This window comes from Acomys russatus, chromosome 15 (assembly GCF_903995435.1).
Source record: "Acomys russatus chromosome 15, mAcoRus1.1, whole genome shotgun sequence".
In the NCBI taxonomy this organism is placed as follows: domain Eukaryota; kingdom Metazoa; phylum Chordata; class Mammalia; order Rodentia; family Muridae; genus Acomys; species Acomys russatus.
The window spans coordinates 10115883-10138708 of record NC_067151.1 but is presented as its reverse complement, the minus strand read 5'-3'; the positions used below and the strand labels follow the sequence as shown (position 1 = coordinate 10138708).

Here is a 22826-nt window from a genome sequence, read left to right as displayed (position 1 = left end):
AGGTGGCATTCCTCAGGTACCATGTACTTTTCTTTTCTGTTTTTGAAACAGGTCTCTCTCTCTCTCTCTTTTGGAACTCATTACATTGGCTAGGCAGACCAGCCAGTGTCTCAAAGCCTCACCTTTTACCACCTCAAAAGCGCAAAGACTATACACTCTTGGGTTTTGTTAGATGGGTTTGGGGAATTAAGCTCAGGTCTTCAGGCTTGCAAGGCAAGTGGTATCTATAGTGACAAGAAAACTTTTAACAATGGTGCTTTGATGAGCATCAGTCTTAAGAATTACTTCTACATGGGCCTTCTTTGAAAGTGGTTATCATTACTGCTTTTTAAAAAACCTCCCTGAAACGTCTAGCACTCGACGACCATGTACAAGTGAAACCCTGCACCTGGAGAGCTCTGGATTTCACATTTGTAATCATTAAATACTCTGCACTATGCAAGCAAGACCATGCTCCCAATTCAGGCTCAGACCCTCGCAGGCTGACCCGGAAGTCAGGCTGACCCGGAAGTCAGGCTGACCCGGAAGTCTACCTGTCTAAAGGCAATGTCACGTCAGACTTCCAAGAGGAAAACATACACTCCAAAGACGTCTCCACACCATCAGAAAAACTTTACAAAGAGACAGAACAGAGCTCAACAATGGGTGACACCGTTTGCGTGAAAATAGCTAGCCATAGTGGCAGCTGCTGTCACAGAGGCTCGAAGGCCTATGTCCTTTCTTGCGTCACCGGAGCCTGGCCTCCGGCGCTTTCAATTTTAAAGTACTCTAATGTATTTGTGGTTCAAAATATTGTGTTGAACTAAACCACTTTATAGTAGGAGACAGGAACTGGAAGGAAAAGAACCAGCTCAGCTCCATGACTTGCAAGTACGTTGTCCTGGATCTGTCCTGAACACACATCGCTGCTAGTGATCGTTTCTCTAGATCCTCCATCTTTCAGTCCAGAACAGGGTTCTTACAGGGCATAACTTCATTGGATGTAAAACTCTCCTCATCTGTACTTTTTTACAGGATCTCTTCCTTTCTCCCTCCCATGGAGACCTTTGCCCAGTAATAGAAATATAAGTGGAAGAGACAGTTCATCGTTTTAAGAAAGCCCCAAGCCTGCCTACGTGTGATGACTCTCAAAAAGTGGAAAGAAAGGCTGGAGAAAGGTGCAGCGGTTCAAAGCTCTGGATGCTCTTGCGGAGGACCTGGGTTCAATTTCCAGCATCCACATGAACGCTCACAACCTCCTATCACTCGAGCTTATGGGGTCTGACGCCCCCTTCTGCCTTCTGCAGACACTGCTTGTATGTCGTGCACATATAAACAGGCAGGCAGAACATTAATGGACTAAACAAACAAACAAACAAATTCTTTTTAAACGAGTGGAAGGATTCTTACAGTGGGACTTGACCAAACCAAGGTGATACTCTGATCAAGTCTTCAAAATTCTCTTTATACGTACTTCAGGTTAGACCTCGGCTAACTGTGTTTTCTCCGTCACATTAGCCACATGTCACCTCCAGAAAATACCCATTCTGAGATAAGACACTGTACAGCCAAGAAAGTAAATGAAGAAACCACAGTGTGAGTGAGGGCCCTCTTGGACACCGTGGTGCCGCTGGGAGCAGGCTGCGCACGCGCAGTCAGAACTCACCGTGGATGTCAGGCGCCATGGGCTCATGGGGACCCTCTTCACTCTTCATGAACAGCAGGAGCTCCTCCCCAGGCGCAATGTCTGCGACTACTCGGTAGAATATCTTCAAAGACCAAGCACAGGTGGCAGGAAAGACAGACAGGAGCAAACATTAACAAAGGGCAGGATACACCAGGGCAGCTGTACATTTTCTCATATTTTCATAAACACGTTCTCTTTTATTTTTATTTCTTTATCAAAGGAAATAGTAATTTCTATCTTATTAACTAAGAGAAAAATAGCCTCCTTGTTTAAAAAAAAATTCTCTCAAGTAGTTTATGAACTGTTTTCAATTCCTAGTTAGTATACAAACCAAATTTCGTAATGCCGGGGCCGCCCTAGTCTGTGAAATGTTTGACAAAGAACTTTGCCATCCCTGAATTCTGCAAAGAGTCTCATGGGCGACACTTTTGTAGAGCGGAACCACTCCTGTCTTTGCAGCTAACCCCGAGCTACCCCTAAGTAGCCCAGGACCCTTTCTCCACAAGACGCTCCAAAGGGAGTGGCTGCTGGGATGCAGCAAACTGAACTGCCATGGCCTCTAGAGAACAGAATCATTTTGTTTCAAAACACCACTTTCCACTCCCACCAGCGAGAAAGGTGAGCCCAGTCTAGGCCCTGCCCTGGGTCCCAGCTCCTGATTGCAGCTCCCACACACAAGCGCTGCGCCTCACACTCACATTATGAGCCAGCTAATGTTTGGGGCTCTCATGCCTTGGATTTCTAGCTAAGTGGTGAAGACAGAACGGGATTTTAAAAACCTGCTACTAGTGGGTTGGAAAGCAGCAGGGGAGCTGCGTGGAAAACCCAAATCTGAAAATTTCAAGAACTGCACTGCCTGTCTTTCCCAGGAGCTCAGTGATAGACAAGCCATGGCTTCCTGTGTATCTAGGCATCAGGCTCTTTATCACCAATAAAGAACATATTTGAGCATAAAATTTTTGAGGATATGTGTTTGTTTTACCATTAAAATGCTATCGGTTGCTCATCTTAGCCTAAGGTTATGTATTAAACAAAAATTCTATAATCAAATGAAGGCTTGAGGGAAAAGAAAATTATGCTGTATCTAATAAAAACTAAAAAGGTTAGTTGTATGCAATATCTGTGTGAACTGGCCACATGTCTATTCTCACGTGCTCATCATTCTCTTTCTGTCACCACACACCGCTCCTGTTACTAGCTACCCCATGAATGAATAAGATTGCACTCCCTCAAGTATATTCTGAATAGGGCACAGGTAGCAGTTAAAGAAATTATGGGGGAAAATACGGAAGACAAATGCCACCAAGAAATAGGAAGACGAACCGAGAGGGTGCGGCTTGTTCACCGGAGACCAGCTTTAGACTTGCTCTGCATCTGCTAGCCAGGGCTGTCTAGTTATTTCAAACTAAGGAAATCTGTGTACATTTCCTTATAAGATCAGTGGAAATATTCTTCCGTTTTTATATTTACCTATTTGTTTATCCCTTGAAAAGCTGAAGAGCATACATAGAAGTATGTGCCTCTTTCTTCCAGTAGGTGGCTCTAAACTCCAGTTTTTTTTGTTTTGTTTTGTTTTTTGTTTTGTTTTGGGTTTTTTTTTTTTTTTTGTTTTTGGTGTTTGGGTTTTTTTTAATAATAATTATTATTATTATTAAAAACAAAAACAAAACAAATAAACAAGGCACAGAAGTGTGTTAAATTAAAAAAAAAGAAGAAGAAACAAACAAACAAACAAAAAAAAAACCACTCCAATGAGGACTATTTTCTGCTTAGTCTCTTTCTTACTAAAATGAAGCTTTAAAAAAATTCATTAGTAATTAAGCCAGCTTAAGTTCCTTTATAGAAAGCAATGTCAATCAGGAAGTACTGCTGAGCACTGCTATAAATAACTTGAGATTCTCCGATTTGTCTAAAAGAGAAATGTAGCCCATCACAAAACTGGCTCCTTCTTCTACAGTTTCTATTTCAAAGGAAATACAAAGCTGAACGTGGCCACCTTGTCCCAAGGGCTTGCCCATCACACTGTCCTCTTCTAGAGGCAGGAAGAACCCTTCTCAAAAAGGGACCAGATTAAAATAATGCCACTGCACGTGTAAGCATTATACCTTCGAGTAAAATACTGGTAAGTACCTTGCTTTCTCCTTGGGCTCTGTTTCCCCTTAGAAAACAACAGGCTTTGCTCAACAGTTTGAATCACCTCTGTTCTGGCATCTCTTACAGGTTTAACTTATTAGTTTCCTTTCCGACAGCATGTTAACATTTGAATTGTGACACGTGAGGACTTTCTGGTAGCTTCTCGGAAACAGCGAGGTTAAACAGACAATGCACAGTGAGACGGTAAAAGAGCTTGATTGTCTTGGCTGGGAATGCTTCTCAGACACACATGCCAAGTCACTTTAAGAAAGTATTATGACATCATGATTTTTTTTTTTTTTTGCAGTCCTCTATTAATCATGTCTCTTTTAATTCCATTTTAGATTTACTCAATCCAATGTGAACAGTCCGAGGAACAAAAGAAAATGATGGATACACTGCAACTATATATTATGAAGACAATTCTCTTTGCCGGGACATAGATCACTCCTGTAATTACCCTTTAAGTGTCCAGATTGTCATGTGACGAATATTGAGTGCATAAAATATAAAAGACATGGAAGAGTGTTGACGTTGGCTTTATTTACTGGAGGTAAAAGGTGACATTCCAGGCCATGAAAGGCAAGGCAAGGCAGAGTGGATTTTAACTTCAGGGTGTTCTTTTCAATTTTAACTGAATTTTTATGGTGCTCGTGAAACTGGGGTTTGAGAAGAACTGGCAAGCACCAGCCATAAGGAGGGCAAATTCTGGGCACGCTTCCCCGTGCAGCAATAAGAGTGTGCCTGTAAGTCCCGCCCTCCACACCCTGGAGGATTCAGTCCTTCCCTGTCAAGGTGTTTCTGCCTTCATGACCCTTGCTGTCTTCCTTTATTTGGGATCTTGGAAGTCCTGGAGTCAAACTATGTATTCCTTGACTAATTATAACAGCATCGGAGTACAATATTTGAGCCCAGACATGCCTTATGACAATAGAAATATATTAGCAACCATTTGACATGTGAGAGAAGTCATTTAGTTCAAAATAAAAAAGACTTTTTTTTTTTTTTTTTTTTTTGTCTCAAACTGATTGCATGGGAAAATGATGGGACATACAACCCTGAGTGAACCTTCTCCTTCAGGAAATACCGTGTCTCTATTTTCAGGAAATACTGTGTCTCTGCTTTCGTGTTATAAAAACATCTTGTGGTAAATAAAAAACTGACAGCAGCAGGAGCGATCCATGCAGACGTTTACCAGGGGACGTGGATGCTTGTAGACACACTGTCTCGGGGACCAGGGTGTCCCCGGAGACTCAGCTGCACGGCAAGCCTAGGAGCCCTGTGTCATCTGAGTTACACACCACAAGAAAAGACACTACTTTCCTGGCCTTTGTGCTGTGGAAAAATGGGAGTTGATTAGTCTGCTCAATTCCATAAAAGACTTAACAGTTCTCCTTTCCATCGTAGTTGTGTGGAAAAACTTACCCGGGTCCAGAATTAAAATGTCTTGGGATTTGTGATGAATTCAATACAAGTACAGAAATTTCAAGTATTCAGAATAAGCTTCAACCAATACAAAAGTTGTCAGTTTCCTATGTTGTTCTCTCTCTCTCTCTCTCTCTCTCTCTCTCTCTCTCTCTCTCTCTCTCTCTCCCTCCCTCCCTCCCTCCCTCCCTCCCGCTCTCTCTCTCTGTTTCTCTCTCCTCTGCTGCAATGAAAAATAATCCCAGCAGAGAGTGGAAACTCAGAAGAATGGGTCCTTACATGTGAGAAGCAGATACATGGGAACTGTATCGTGACAAATGAGTCATTACATGTCTCCTCTAGAATTTAAAATCTGATAGCTGGTACTAAAATTCAGAAATAGGTATTATGAACATGACCAAACTTTCCATACAGTTAAACATTTTCGTAACATAAAATTTTAATTTTTCTAGCATCTGGATAGACTAGTTTTTTTTTTTTTTTTTTCCTTTTCCAAAATGCTGAATTTCTGTCTTTGTAGGCATGACAGCTATACTTGGATTCCTGAACTCTTCAATTTAAAAAGATAAACACCTATAACGATTGTTTTACTAACAGAGCATTTCATAATCCTTTAGTGCCAACTTTTGTGAAAGTAATTCACTAGCAAAATTTCTGCGATTTCAAAAAGAATCGTTTGCGTAGTTGAAAACAATACCAGAAAATCTGAAATTGTTCTCTTTTAGTATTAGTGACATTTATAGCTTATGCATAAATATAATATACTTGTAACAGGCATTGCTTACTGTAGATATGATTGTTATAATTGATTCATTTTAGCCAAACTCTGAAATCAATTCTAAATACAGAAAATCCACTCAGGTAATACAAGGCAAACCAAAGAATGAAAAAAAATAGTAATGGTATGGACAGGATTTGGTCAATTCTAAGATTCTGAGAGATCCATTATCCCTCAGTGATAAATATAGATAATTGTGTCCTAAGATATACTTTATATTAATGCATGACATGTAAATAGGCAAAGTTTGTATTTTTAATGAATTTATATTTTTACATAAACTGTTAACAATCTCCTGTTATGCATTAATTGTATCTAACATGAAGTTATTTCTTAATGGCCAGATTAATTCTAATTGTACGTGATATAGATTACACACATCTTGTATAAAGATAAGTTTTGAATTAACTTTAACTAAGTACATCCCATTGGATGCTTATTTCCTTCTGTTACTTAAGTTCAAGAAGACCATATTACAGAGGGTAGAGAGACTCAAAAGCATTCTGAGAAATGTTAACAGTCCACAGAAGGCTCTCAGACTAATTCTGCTTTGTCAAGGCCTCTGTCCAACCAAATTTGCCATCAAAATAATGACATTTCCATTTTAAAAGGTGAAACTTTATGTCCTTGTTCGTTCTTCTACAGAACATGTAAGAAACTTTCACAACAGCTTTGTTGATAACATGCTACACTTGCATCACTTTAAAGTGCTAAGTTTATACTGTTGAGTTAGAAGATAAACTTCAGTGTACAGGAGAAAACAAGAAAAAAAAAACATTTACTGTTTAAAAGATGAACAAGGCCTCATTGTTATGGATTTCCATTTATTTCCCTGGTCAAACACTGGAGGTTTTATTTATGCATAATAGACTGCACTTGGCATGTCTAAAAATGACAGAAGTGTGAATTATGAGTGACCTTCAACCTATTCAGGAAGTTTTAATAATTGAAATAATAGAGAAATGTACTCCCTGCAGAATCTATATGGAGAAGCAGCTTTTTCAGACTATTGCTGTCTTTGCTCTTTGAGGCTGGCAGCTGATTTCTCCCTCTTCCAACTCCCAATGCTTGGCTTGAATGCTTTATTTTTCTACAGCTCCAAAGCATCATGCAGAAGCAGAAAATCTCATGGAAGTTGCACGTTTGGAAGTGGCTGGGGGTGGGCTGAGTGACAGTGTACATGTCTGAACGGAGTCAACATTTGATGTGAGCACATTTGTCAGTTTTGGAGCTGCAGAGACGACGGCGTGAGTTCGCAGACCATGTATATACCTTGGACCATTCCAGGAAACATAGCTTGGGCCCTCATCTACTCTGAGAAAAGCAAAGTAATAGTGATGTCAAGCTTTTGACCTCTGGAAAAAAAGATCCTAATGTACGTTCTGAGTCTAATTTTACTGAGCGGCAGAGAAGCATCTTCAGAAGACAGAGATGGATGACCAGGAAATAAATTCATCCAGGAGAATGTTAGCTTTATCATGACTAAGCCTTTCCCAGGCCAAACACCATTTACTTTCTCCAAACATAAGGTACTCTCAGCCTATCCTTACAGCCACAGAGAAAACCAAGAAAAATTCGAAGTGCTTGGGATGGAGTGATGTAGCCTTGTGGCCCCAAGGTTGCCTGTCACGTATGAAGCCAAGAAGTCAACCCATGCATGATAGATAGATAGATAGATAGATAGATAGATAGATAGATAGATAAGAGACAAAGCGAGGTCTACTTCCTTTAAAAATTCACTAAAAGACATCACTGAAGCTTTTTTTTCTTTTATACATTCTTAACTGGGAAGTGCTGAAGAGCCACTTAGTGTGCCTTGAGACTCGTGTGTCCACTCTCTGGAAGCCTTACAACAGTATCTTAAATAACCTGTTGAGATCTCATCACAGAGTGCTCAATGTTGGCCATCTTGTTTGATTCTATGGAAACTTCTTGGTCATTCCAAGTGTTTTTTGAAAGGTTTGGCAACTGTGCCACCATTACATTACAAAGAGACTAAAGATCATTTTCTGATGATGTGCTACCAAGTCGGAGGCTTTTCTTATGCCCTTGACCATTGAGTTCTCCTTGGTGGCTTATGAAACATGCTGGTGACTACCTTTCTGGCTTCCTTCCAGGAATAGCTAGACACTCCTGAGCGCATTATGTTTTGAGCTCTTCCTGAAATGAAAGGTGGTGTCTACATGCAAACACTGATTATTACCAATGTGCATGTGATATTCCAGGTCACTGTTTCACTTAAATACAGGCATAATACTTTAGGTCACCCCTCTCAGGGCATGGGGTCAGTGAACCCCAATGAAAAATCTCTGTAGATGCCACATAACCATCAAGTCCTAAGCAGTGGTATCTAGAGAAGGAAGGTGGGTTTTTTCCCTCTCACCCGGATACCAAACAGCAAACTATGTCCGAAACAATTTCATCTCGCGGTAAAGGAAGCAACTTATCAAGCAGATAGCACCCCCAAAGTCAGCTTTCACATTACACTCAAAGCTGGTCCCTGGGTACTGCCAGCTGGCATTCATCTTAAAACAGCAGAGTAGAACTTTGGTATAAAAGTAGGACTTGACTTAAAAGCAAAGCAAAGAAAATGCCCAAAGCCAATAATAACTTTAACATCAAAAGAAAGCATACAAAACACGAACAGAAATCCTTGTAAAGGAAGAGAAATTAACAAATTACCTGACAGTAGAGGCAAACATATTTTACAAAGTGGGGAGAGGTTAAACAGCACCCCCACTTTCTACACTTAGAGCTGATTTGCCTCACTGTTTTTGTACCGTGTGTATTAAGTGAATGTTGAAGGAAAGTGGATTTTTCCCCTCCTCAGTAAAAGGCCAAAGCAAATAAGTTAATAATTGAGCCCATAATAAGCTTGCAATAACAGCACTGTTCTGGTGTCACACAGCCTGATAGCATCACTCATATGAACCTGAGCAGAGTGGAAGCGGGTGTGCCGAATCAACCATGATCGTCCTGGAAGCAGTTAAAAGTTTATAAGGTAAAGCACAGATGAAAACAATGCCCACTCCCACTGAAAACACTGCAGAGTCTTGCTGCCACTCATTGGCCACCAGGGAGCTGGCAGGATCCCCTCAGTGCATTCTGACTTGGTATTCTCTGGGGGAGGCACACATGCTTCTATACCTCGTTACTTCACAATGGACAACAGACACTAGGTAACCTCTTATCAAAGCGTTTCTTCTTATGATTCTGAGGCACAAGCAAACTTCTCTGACTCTACATACTTAATGCCAGCTATCAGGGGCCCATTTAAAAATGAAAGTGCTTGTCACTCATGTAAATGACAAGATTAACAAGGCCTTGGCTGTCTGAGGGCTTTTCTATATTTGAAGACCATATGAGGGTAGGACAGGACTCAACGGACTATGTTCTTTTCCATGATGTGAATCCTAATACTCATACCCATGCATAAACCATCCTACAGAATATGCCCAGGTCATTTTGGTCACCATGACAGAAAGACTGCCTTGGCTTTCCTCTATGAGGTCAACTTACATGAACTGGGATTTAATGGCCTCCCTCACTGTAGTTCAAAGAGTCTTTCTCTAAAGAAGCTTCGGGTAAAAAATAAGTACACAGACTGTGTGAATATATTCAATGATGAGAAAAGCATTGCTTGAGGATATTAGACAGCCTGCAGGTAGGGTGACCTTTGATTTGATGTAAAGAATATAGACAGGTAAGCTTAAGAGGAGATTTATCAATGATGGAGAGCGATGCAGAAGTGAGGTGAGACCAAGTAGTGTAAAGAAATGTGCTACATCCTTTAACCAAACTGGTATATAAAATGAAGCTATCTGTAGGACCTCAAGAGTAATGTATCAAAATAATAAGACATTTAATTTTTTTTTTCAGTAAATCATTTAGATGTCTGGACTGCTTGACTTTATGTGGGGGTAAGTGTTCCTAGATACAAAGGAAGCCTCCGAATAATTGATAAAGCTCATTCAGGTCCCCCTGAGGACCTAGCCTGGGACAACTGCCCCACCCTACTACTCAGAACCAGTTGCTGCTCCTACAGGAGCCACCCAAGCGACTTAATCCATCTACACATTGTCTGTCCCTGTGAAAATTTCCCAGGTCAATGCTGGGTGTCAGTAGTAAAACTATGTAGTATTGAATACAAACTTTAGGGAGCATGGGGAAAGTAATCAAGACACAAAGGGTCAGGAGGCTTGGGTGCTTGAATGGCTGTACTAGGCTATGACTTGTCTGTTGTGATGGAGTCTCATTCTCCTGGTGTCTTTGGTGTGGCCTTCCTTTATAGAGATAAATTGCTAGAGTTAACTCTGGATTCTCAGTTGGGGAATACAACATCAGTCAGACTTGCAGCTATTTAGAAATTACATTTCAGCAGCAATGCTAGCACGCCCAGAGTTTCCATCCCCACAAAGAGCATGGCAGGAACTTTGAAGATGTGGAACGAAAAAGACATCTAAAATCACAAGACTTGAGCCTTTCTATGCAACAGTGGCAAGAGAGAAACTAACTCTTCGAAGCTCATTCTGGTATGAAAATATCTGAAATAAAGTAACACACAAGCACACACACGCGCACACACACGCACACACACGCACATGCACACACACACACACACACACACACACACACATGCATGCACACACATTCCAGCAAGTGAATCTGTTAAAAAGTTTAAACCAAGGAAAATCACCTGGGATAAAGTGCTATATAAGGAAGTAAGAGGGAAATGGTTAATTGTGTGGTCTCTGCTCCTATTTTATGACATAAATCAGATTACATTCGTTATTAGCATTACAAAAAAAGCCACCAAACAAGGCCAGCATGGCTTTTATTCAGGATACACGTTTTGACAGCCTCCCACTATCAAACAATTTCAGCATCTTAGCTTTCATGTTTGTTTTCTTTTGTAGGTCATCTCCTTTCGTACTGTTATGAAGCTGATTTAGATTTATTAAATTTTAACTTAAACATCAGAAAGTTTTGAATATACATCTTCACTGAAATAGACTCTGATATCCACACAGTCTGTTTGCTCAGGGCAACCTTTGCCTTTGTCTGTTGGCTTAAACATGATCAGAATAGACCACAGCTGAGAGATCCACCTGAAATTCTTTCTCTTAAGAAGTTGGAACATTTACTTATTATGCCTTCAAAAGTCTTTTAATAACTTAAAATCCTTCTAGAAATCAGAGCAAATAGGAACACTTTTCACGATTTACTCTAGATACTACAGGTCTGTGTGGTGCAGGTCAGTTGACGTCACTCACAATCACCCCTGATGCTCGGCTTCTCTTGGTGTCTAGATATTAAATGGGAGCTCTCACAGTACAGTATGTGTGCTTAGGGTGTGATGAGCTGTGCCTACTTGCTCGTTGGCAGCTTCTACCATAAAAAGGAGGATGCGAAAACAGACCTGGAGATCTCTGTTGTCAGCTCTGTATCTTTGCACCTGGTCTAACATTTACACTTCAAAGCTGTCCAGAGACGCCCACCTAAATTGTCTTCCTGGAACTGCTATGAGCTTAGAAGTGAGCATGTTTGTAATACACATGTACACTGTGAAGGTGTTTGTCCTCCTTTGTGCTGTTAACTGGGGCTATGTAGAATGCTGTGTACAGAGATGCGCTTCTCCCACAATCTGCCTTTTACCTTTGACTTTTCTCTCTTGCTTATGGGTGAATTTACTTGACCATGCAATATCAGTTTCACAATTATTTGATATGCACTCATTGTGTCACCATCTTAATTTTGCCTTGTGCACTACAGAAGTTTAAAATGAGTAGTTTAAATGATAAGAATGAATCTAATATTGGTGTTCTGCGTCTTTCTCAATTCTTTTCTCTGCCTCTTCCGTTAAAACAAGTAAACATGCTGCTCATTGGGTGAAGATGAACATAGTTTCTTTGGAAACAATTCCTATAAAATCTGTACTTTCAAGCTAATTGAAAAAATTACAAATGCCAACTATAATGAACAACTTGATTCAGGCACAGATAGGAGCCATGGGATTTTCCTTTTAAATGCAACTAAGCTTTGCAGTTAAAGCTTGCTTATTATTAAACATCAGAAACAAAATTTAATGCAGAATTGGCTACAAGTGGTCTTTTATTAGCTACAAGTAGCATTCTTGAATCATCTTTTCACTGACTACACAATAGTTTTAGATAAATACTTAAATATGTCCATTTTCAGTAAATATGAACAGTAAATAATCATTAAGATATAAATATATTATAATTATATATTTATATATATAACCATCATGTTATTGAAATCCTACAGTTTCCCTACTAGAAAACATAGCACAAACACTTTACCCCCTTATAACACTAATCCATTCCCTACACCTATAAACAGTAGGTGCCCAAAAAAATGTTTGCTGCTGGTGGTGACAATAACTCCTAAGCCAGACTTGGGATATGTTCTGCTCAAAATCAATAGCTAATTTAATAATATCTTCATTTGTCAATAACACTTTGTTCGCTTACAGCAAAGGGAAAACGCAATTGATTAGTTTATTATTTTTGATTATGCTGAAGATTTAAATGATTCCCATCCAAACATGATTTTACAACTTACCACCCCATGTTTAGTCAGTAAAAATTACCTGGGAGCTGGTGAGATGCCAAAGAATAGTCTCCTAGTGATGCCTGAGTCCCTTGGGCTCATAATGCTAGACAGCTCTCAGCTGGGACCAGCTAATTTAAACTTTCCTTTTCCTGGTGGAGCACATCTGCCAAGCCACCATTTCAACATGGCCTTGGAAACATATTTGAGTCACCATGGGGTTAAAAGAAATAGATGGTTGTAATACAATTAAATTTTAACCCAATGGCGTTTGTAAGACAAAAAAAAAAAAATCAACAGGATAAAGTTCTCATTCTTTACACACTTTCAAAGTTACACGACTCATAATTTTATGAAGTGCAAAATTAGTTTCATAATATTGTGGTCCTTATTTCACAGAAACTCTTCTTAAAGTCAGCCTCACTGCTTGGTCATCCATAAAGGCACAAAAGGATATCCAATAGTGAAAACCTTAAACTTTTATATTATAAAAGAAAAGTATTTTGATTATTGGAAAAGTAGAAATTCTCATTTTATTTGGCGATTTAGGATATTCAGTATAACTATGCATTTTATAGCGTGTAATCTGTTAAATCTGCACCAATAACATACATATGTATCCAGCTACTATTTCAAATAAAAGTATATAGCATTTCGTATAACATTTGCAAATTCTGTATAAATTCTCAATTTGTTTTAGCTCTATACTTCCTAGGAGTGTACCCATTAGAATAATAAAGGGAAAACATAAGAGTAAGTATCAAATAAGTGCTTAGTTTCTAAATCACTCAGTCACACTACATACAATAAGTGTAGTATTATAAAGATGCTAAGACAACATGAATAAATCACCCAAAGAAAACAACAGTGAAAAAAAAAAAAAAAAAAAAAAAACACAGTGCTGAAAATGGCTTAGTCCTGCACCTTGTATTTGTGTGTAACCTTCTGGTGTATCAACAAACAGGCCACATGGGCTGATTGCAGTTCTATATTATTTCTATTCTTCAGGCTTCACTGATATTTTAGTAATCGCCAAGAAAGACAAGAAAATCTTTATAACGTACCTGGTCATTTATCTGGCAAGCAACAAGGTTGTGCTGATCATAACAGCCAGCGAACCTGATGTACTTGAGCCAGCTGCCTACATCTGGTTGACTGGCGTCTATGCAGAACTTCACATTGCAAAGCTCATCTAAGATCTGGAAGAAAGAAGATAGGAAGGGTAAGTTGCCATGTCGGTCCATTGCTCAAAGTAGCCAGTGCTTCCAAAATATTTCATTGAAATACGTACTCTTCCTTTGAATCTTTATAAGAAAAAGGTCAGGCAGCACGCATATTATTAAAGGAGACATAAGTTATGCTGCTTTTACAGAAAGCATAAAGCGGTTGTAATTTATCACAAAACAGATTAATTGGTTTCAAAACAAGCTTGCTTTTGTATTGTCCATGAATAAATTCATTGACATAATTTTATTCAATTTATTTTTATGGAAAAGTCCTATAGAACAGCATGTTCAACATAATATTTCTAAACTAAACATTCAATATTTAGCTTTGCATAGCTCAACTGTCAATATTGTAGCTCTGTGTAGTCTCTTCATCTGGGTGAGGGATTGTACATTTTTTTCATTTTAATTCAATTAAAAACTTTCATATAACTATTATTAATTTTTTATTAGTTTGAATTTCTTTACCATAAAATTATACCTTTAGTTGTAATAGGTGGTTCTGACCAAACTAAAGAAAAACAAATTATATATATATATATATATACACATATATATATATATATGCAAAGTACAACAACCTAAGGTTTAGTAAACCCATGCCAATACATGCAATACATGTTTACATACAATGTCCAGTAAACAGAATAACAAAGTGGTTTATAGGTAAGCACAAAGCTATTAGATATCATCACATTTTGCCAACATTACCTTATGTCTGTGTTTTATCATTTTCAGAAGATTTGTGTTTGTTTACTAAATGTTAATCTTACCCAGGACACTCATTGAGATGGGAAGCATTTAATTTTAAGGTTTCATAGACTCAAATCAAGCCTTTTCTGAGTCATTAACCTCAGTAACGTGCTAAGCATCGATATTAAAAGCTGTGGAGTCACTGACCTCATGGTGCAGAACTAGGGGCTAGTGATGTTATGTCAATCAGGTAATGCAAACTTGGAGGATGGTTTCTGATCCAGACTAAACAGCACACTCTAGAATGAGAACTGATGAATTAAATCACCCTTGGCGTCTGTCCCTGCTATACCTGCCTGGAAAGTCAGCATTAAACCCTTGGCTATGTGGACCAGAAGCAGTTTTGCATAGAATTCTGATAATCACCCACTTGCAGATTCAAGTCATTAACTCACCATAAACTTCAAGAACTCGGTTCTGAACATTCCAGCCTGAAGCACTATGAAAAGCCCTTGACCATGGGGCCATTTCAGGGCAGCAAGTCATCCCAGGACTTAAAAAAAGAAAAATGATAGCCGAAGAGAAAGGCAGTTACTGTTCCCCCCTCCTTCCATCTCTTCACACTAACAGAGTTAAATATGCTTTTTTATGGAGGTCAAATCTGAAGAAATACACTAATTATAAAATTACAAACTTGTAGGCATTTCCTCAACTCTCAAGGCTGAGTAGCTCAAATCGCACTTTGAGAGCTCTCCCCTTCCCAGAAATAGAAAAGGTAAAGAGTTAGCACCGGTTTTAAGGTTTGTTTTTCTTTTCTAAGTGGCCTTGTTGTTTTGTTTGCTAATTTATTCTGATTTGGGGCGTGCTGTTTGTTTTCTTGACGAAGAAAGAAAGGGGTGGGGAGGCATGTCAACTGACACACCAGAGAAATATTTAATAAAGGAAATCCGTGAAGCCACTGAAATGCTGCACTGGTCTCATTTCATGCTGCAGAAAGACGTGGAAAACTTGTTAATTTCAAAGTCAAGAATCTTCTACCCCCTCAGCTTTCAAGCAGAGGTAGGGAATTAAAGATTACATACTGTGCACATAAAAGTATAGGTGTAATTTTATTTCGTGTTAACATCCCTGACAGTGCCACTGTCAACAGGGAGGCTAATTAAAAAAAAAAAAATAATTTCCAAAGAGTGTCTTTTTTGTTTTTACATAATGTTACAGGATTATTCAAAGGTTTCATCAACATGCTGATTTCTTACTCTCACTCAGAATTCCTGCCCCAAGGCCGCCTGTCTTCTCTCCTGGCAAGTTTTTCACTTTCAACTTGCTACCAGGACTTCATTTGTATCCAAATGTCTCAATCACCTCGGAAATCTTCTCCATCCATCTAACATAGTCCTGTCTTTGCAAAAGCTGTTGAACATAATTAATAATAATAATAATAATAATAATAATAATAATAATAATAATAATAATAATAATAATAATAATAATAATTCCTTTAGGTCGACTTGAGAGAAAGGCCCTTTCAATAAAAATAAAAATAGCCAAATGAAAGAAGGAAAAATCCTAGCCTGTAGCCAAAGGGTCCAAATGTGACTTTCTTGAGGCAGCACACACGCTGTTGGCCAGCTAAGCTGTTACTTGGCAAGGTGGGACTCTGCCGAAAGCGACTTCCAAAGTCGCTTGGCTGGTGCCAGAAATTCTGATTTTTGGCAACCCCACCTTCTGCGTCCCGAACCTGACCGACAGACCATGGGAGGGAGGGGAAGGAGGACAGGAGAGCCGAGAAGGCGGCAGCCAGCCGGGCAGACCCACCCGAGGCGGAGGCGGCGGAGCCCTGGCGACCAGGACGCTCCGGGGACACCGGGACATCAGCACAGACCCGGGACGCCTTCCCCAGCGACACCCTGCCCACAGCCAAGACTTTTTAAAGTGAGTTTCGCTTACCTTCCGATTTCTACGGCCTCAACTCAGCAATCAAAAGCAATCACAGCAGAATTAGGCAAAAAGAAAATCAGCAGCAGCCCGGCACTCGTGTAGAAAAATCTTTTCAACGAACACCCACCAACATTTCGAGATATATTTTTTAAAAATTTAAAAATAAAAGCCTCGTGTCTCGACTTCCAACTGGGTGTCTGATAAGTTTGTCGTTCCCTGGGAGCTGTTCGCCGGGACCACGCGTTTCGGATTTATTGTCCGCCAACAGTGTTTTAAGACCAGAATTGACCTGGGTTTGTTGTATTTGGGTTTTTTCCCCCTTTCTAAATGAGCTTGCAGCTATTCCTTCTGTTCTCGCCACCTCCCTCCTCCCTCACTTTCTCTTGCTCTTATCAGCCCGATGTGTAATGAAAGTTATCTGAAACCTACTAAAACTTCTTCCACTCCTCTCTCGCAGCTCCAGGGGCAAGACCCGCAGGAGGAAAGTGTGCGAAGGTGGGGGGCCTTGCCAGGCCAGGAGGGCTCCCCAGACCTTCTCCGGCCAGACCCTCACCCGCTTGTCCCCTTTAGCCACTCCGCGCCCAGCCGCAGGGTTTCTATTTCATGAACTGTCTCTTTAAAGGGGATCTGCTCGGCCATCCAGAAAGAAACCCGGGCGAGGGAGAAAGGGAGCTATCTCCAGAGTGGTCGGAAGCCAGACGACGGGGCTCCTCTTTCAGTAAATTTTTAAAGTGACAGCAGCCTCCTCTGGCGGGAGAGGTCACAAAAAGGTCGCCAAGACCCAAGTCCTATAGGGACAGACTGATTATAGATGCACCATCCCCTGAAACATGTAGATTTCTGCGGATAAACAACCAATGGGGAGATTTCTCCAGGCAGAATTTGTTTCCCCTGGGAAATTTCTTTGGTTTTGATGTCCTGAGCACGTGTGTGTGTGTGTGTGTGTGTGTGTGTGTGTGTGTGTGTGTGTGTGTGTGAGAGAGAGAGAGAGAGAGAGAGAGAGAGAGAGAGAGAGAGAGAGAGAGAGAGAGAGAGAGAATGGTGGGGGGATGGGAGGGATGGGGTGAGGTGGAATTGCTTTCAGGGGTGTGAGGGTGGCTCCCCAGGCAGGCTGGTAGTTTAGAAGCTCTGGAGAGGGTGGGGTAACTCTTAAGATAAAGAGATACTGGCGGAAAAGTCTCAAGATAGCCACTTCAAGAGAGAAAATTGACATACATACATTTCCAGTTTTCAGTTAAGCGTGTTTTAAAATAAATTATTCAACTTTGCACTTAAATTTTTCCCTTAGTTTTTATAGTTAGGTCAGCGGAAATGTGTGCTGCATTTTAAAATCCTCCCCCCTGCCCATCATAAGAAGAAATCTTAAAATCTAAAACATTATTTGCATGCAGTTCTCCCAAACAGAGTGCTATGGATTGTAGTAGGTTGAGAACTATTGGGAGAATCTTTATTAGTGTCTTTGCTATGTTATTTAAAAGACCATGACTGCCCCCAATGCATAATTATGCAAGTGCTTGCTTTTAGTGACTCATATTTTATGCATTAGATAACTTTATAAGTGTGGGGAGTTTCTATCAATGCAATGCAGAAATGTCATTGGATGAAAGAATCTGGAGAATGGATGGCCAAATGTAAAAATCCTGTGCTTATTTGTAGACCAATTTGGATGATGTTCGTTAAATCCACCATTTATTGATGAGAAAAGTCCATTCATAAAAGCAAATAGAAAAATCCAGCTGCCCCACTCACCAAGAGAGGACCAAACACAGAGCTCCCATCCTTGCTAAGCAAGAGATGTACCTCTGAGCTAAATCCCCAACCCTCAGATCCAGTTTATTCCCAACTCAACAATAGAAAGTTAAGCAAAGTGCCTAGGACTAGGGGCAGCTACCTAGGATGGGTGGGGCCTATCAGCATGCTTAGAATGTGCGCTGAGGACATTAAACTTTTGGCTATAAACCAGGTCTCTGAGTGCCAGACACTTTTGTTTTCCCCAAGTGCAAGCTAATGTGAAAATCTAGTAGATCTTTATTTTCCCCAAAATGGTGACCAAAAAACAAAAGCAGTAACAGAAGACCAGGTTGGGGAGGGGTTAAGTGAGGAGATAGTGACTAATTCATTTTGGTGACATTGAACTGGTATTTCAGATAATGGCCATTGTTTTGCGCGCGGGGGGGGGGGGGGGGGGGGGGGGGAATCTCCCAGCAGTGGTAGGTAAGACAGGAAAAAATCCTTTGTAATGAACCTAAACATTCACATAGCCCTATAGAGCTTGGCCTGGGAACCTTTAGGAACCCAGGCCTCCCTGCATTGGTCACCAGGGCTTCCTCAAGTTGCCCATTGTTGTAGGGTTTTGTTGTTGTTGTTGTTGTTGTTGTTGTTTTTTTTTTTTTTTTTTTTTAATTTAGCCATAAATTGGACTAGCCGGAGCTATGAGCTGTTCTATTTTCTTCCTGTCAGGATGAGAGATTTGTTTTATGATGCATTGTGTATTAAATACAAGTAATCTGGGGAGCTGATTGCTTCAGACACTTCAGTTTGATCAGGGGGTCTGGGCGCTCAGTGCCCCAAACCTTTTCTGACCCCTAGCCCAGCCAGCCTTGGCCTTGCAGAACCTACTGCCTACCATTGCCAAAGCTTCTCAGAAAAGTTAGAAACGTTGTTGGTGAGACAAAGGTCCTGGGTACTGACTAAATTCGCATTTCATGGAAAGAGCCTCTCTTTGAGCTGTCTCCTCCGCCCGCCTCTCACCCCCGCCCCACTCCCTTATATTAGCTTCTGGTGTAGGAGGCTGGAGGCGGGGCGACGGGTCTGGATGCGATCCTTGCAAGTACGGAAAGAGGCCGGTAGGTGGCGATGTATCCCGAAATAAAGTACAGTGCAGCCTTGGCAACCCAGGTGAAGCCACCAGGGTCTAGCCGCCTAGTTGCAGCCTCCAGGTCACACAAGCCCAGACCCCAGGCCACTGCCTGCCTGCCTGCGTGGGGGATGCTCCCACCTTTGAGATTACCTTCTCCGAACACGGCTTTAAATTCTTCCCTGAGTCTCTGAGAGATGAGTCTAGAGACTGGGAGGATCCAATCTAACATTACCACTATTGATTTAATATTTGCTTAGTATTAAATAATATAAAGATTGATGCCCTGATTATCACTTAACACTGCAAGGATCTATGCAAAGAAAGTAAAACCCTAGGTTCGTGGCCACCCGCTCCCCCTCCCCGCTTCCACTCCCCCCCCCCCCCCCCCCCCCTCCCCACCTCTAGCAGACACTTCACATGAGGATAGCCATTCTACTTTTTCTTGACATAATATAACTTGAAATTTAGGGAAAGAGACTCACAATCACACAATAAGTGATGAGCGCCCCCAGGGGACCGGGTTTGGGGGCCATATTGTCCTTCCAATAGTAACCCATCAGGAGATCTACCCCATGAGAAGAGAAACAGCCCAGCTGAGGGTAGAAGCCTTCATTTCGCGAGCAACATGCTTTTCTCCCGCCTAAGCCCGCTTCCTGTCGGGCGGTTTCTAAAACAATAAGTAAATACAAGGAGCCAAATACCACCCCCAACTCCCTTTATTCCTTGGATTTCTAGAGAAATCTGCTTACAGTAGTTACCAGTTACAAATTAAACCACTGCAAAACTGCACTCCGCTCTGTAGAAATCAGGAATACTCGTGTTCTGCGGGGCATCGCACTGCCCTTGCAATGGACTATTAAAAATAATGCTTTTACCATAATCTCAACCCAGCTTTAATTTGCAAGCACATATCAAGAAAGACGACTTAAATATGCAGGGGAAGGGAGGTGGGGGTAACTTTAACAAATGTGTGGCTTTGGGAAAACAGAGGACAGAGGAGTTAATCAGACTTTTTTTTTTTTTTTTTTTTTTTTTTTTTTTTTTTTTTTTAAGAATTATCCTTTTAAAACCCTTTTCAGTGGGAAGCATGTCACACTCCTGCTCTTTACTGCTCTTCATTGTTGTTTCTCAAGACACTGGGAAACACAAGGTTTGAGCAGGAGAGGGCAGATTTTCTGGCAGCTGTAAAGATCCCAGGTTGGATGGTGGCCGGAGTGGGAGAGGGTAATGTTTTCTTCCTGGTTTGAACTGGGTCTAAACCTTCCCCAGTCCTTCCTCTCCCTCCCCAGGCTGCAGGAACTGCAGGATCTTTAAAAGGCCCAAAGATTTCCAATAAGGCCGTGGGTTCTGCCTTCATTGAGTAACTGTTTATTTAAAATAAGTCAATATATTAGTTAAAGCGGTAATAAGTTAGTGCTCCAGTATTCAAGTCATTCCCACAGGACTGTAAACTGATGCCTCTTTTAAGCCTTAAACTTCATGCTTGTCCCAGAGGTAAGAGTCCAGCTAATGGAGACCCTATGGGCATGGGACATGCCAGCACATCATTAAAAGAAAGAAAAGCAGTCCACCAAAAGCCAGATGAAATGACTGCACTGTCCACTTTTAATGGCTTCCTGTGGACAAACGGCCCTGTAACACTCTGCAGAGGACGGTATTTAAAAACAAGACAACTTGCTGGCAGTTTTCAATACCATAAAGTTAATAAAGTAGGTTTCCATTCACCCTGACATTATGTTTTGAGTTTATAGAGGAAGGCCCTTTATAACCTCGGCCTAACTACACCCCCTTTAATTCTGCAGCTCTGGGTTCTGGGGTGGCTAAGCAGCCACCCAACTCCAAGCCTGTCTGTTTTCTTTTTTTTTTTTTTTTTTTTTTTTTTTTTTTTTTTTCTTCTTCCTCTAACACTGTGCAAATGCATGTTCTGGGGGCTCTCACGTGCAGTCTCATTCACAGACTGCCTGTGAAATCCTACTTCATACAGTTCATGTTGGGAAGCATGAAATAATCTGAGAAATTGACATTTGGCTGAACAATAACTGCTTGCTAATTAAATTAGCTTTCTGTATGGATATTGATGTGTGTTTAAGAAGAAAATCAATGCGTTCTTTTCCACACACAATGGTATGTGAGACGTGGTCAGACTTTTACCTATACTTAAGGGAGACACAGATAAGAAAAATCTTAGTATGTCTTTAGGATTCAAAAGATGTCCCATTGATTCTTGTGCAAATATATCACCCAATTTCCTTCCCCTCTGAGTCCTCCAAATTCTTACCACTCACAATCTCTTTTAAATCTTTTTCATTCAGTGAGAAGATTTGACTACAATGCAATGCTCACGTGCAAACACGAGATCAGGAAGCCATGGATCAGACGAGCTAAATGTCCCATTTGATTTTAATTATTTATACTGCTTAATCAGGGAAGTATGTCACAAGTTTGAACTTGAATTCTAGGATGCCAGTAGGCAGACATGCGAGTCTGCCCAGCACAATGCCAAGCAATAGGCACAAAGGCGCTGAACCTCCAGTGTGCCCTGTTTACTATACTACTAGGGCTCTGCAGAGAGATTCTGGGCCATTTCTGAGGGGACTCTGCCTTTCTTCCTTTTTATTCATTTATTTTTCCTTTTCTTAAATTGATTGTTGTAGTGCTGCAAGAAGAAGGAACAAAGGAAAGGGAAGAGAAGAAAAAAGAAAGAAAAAAGAAAGAAAGAAAGAAAGAAAGAAAGAAGGAAATTAAAGGTTAAAAAAAAAAGGTAAATAAAAAATTTCCCTTGGTCTGGAAATGGGCCCGACTGAAAGCATGTTAATCTCCGCCTCAGTAATTTGGTTCTCCAGGAGAAGACAGAAGCCCTGCTGCTGTGCCCTGCACTTCATAAATCACATCTTTATGTGGACAAGGTCAGGGCACCTAACAGCTCAGACATGGGCCTTTGCAGTGGCTCTAGGATTCAGGCGTGTTTACTCTCCCGCTCGGCTCTCGGAGGAGTCGTCCAGCACGCTTCTAATTACTTTTGATTATTTTCATTTGCTGGGGTCAGTCTGGCTTGCCAGGACTGCTAGAGGGTTGATTTCCTACACATCTTGATGTCTTTGTAGGACAGCACTGTGTGCGTTCAGAATTAACACCCTGTTATTGTCCCTACAGCGTGAAGTCCTCCATAAGTCTACGATGCAAAGTTATCCCCTGAACTGGCCCCTACTACCCTTCCTTTAATTAACCACAAACCTATAATCTTTATCTGTTCGGTTTCTCAAAACACCACCCAACTTTAACTCCTGAGTATATTTTAGAAGATCTGGACAGAATGAAATAGATTTTTCTGCTTCGATTCTTAAACATATTTAGTAATGAATAGCAACTATTTTGAAACTAAGATAAAATACTCTGCCGAAATAACAGCTCAAGTGAATAAATTATTATACTCAAAGATTTATTTCCCAGTGTCCAGCTACAGCTGCCACGTTTAAAATACTTTTGTTGGCTATTTGATCTATTTCCTGAGCTGTTATGCATAGTGGTTGAAGC

At 40.7% G+C, this 22826-nt stretch overlaps 1 protein-coding gene across 8 annotated transcripts in view; it reads right to left on the bottom strand.

Moving 5' to 3' along the window:
* The window catches only part of Mecom (MDS1 and EVI1 complex locus), a 565452-nt gene that overhangs the window by 45808 nt on the left and 496818 nt on the right, over positions 1 to 22826 (bottom strand). For 7 of the 8 annotated variants that reach the window (XM_051157010.1, XM_051157012.1, XM_051157015.1 and 4 more), the window contains exons 3-4: positions 13640 to 13774; positions 1646 to 1748 (exon numbers count right to left, since the gene is read on the bottom strand). In XM_051157010.1, coding sequence (XP_051012967.1) covers positions 1646 to 1748; positions 13640 to 13774 — 238 coding nt within the window. Of the gene's footprint in view, positions 1 to 1645; positions 1749 to 13639; positions 13775 to 16441; positions 17396 to 22826 lie in introns of those variants that run through there. The other variant, XM_051157016.1, reaches the window with a different exon arrangement.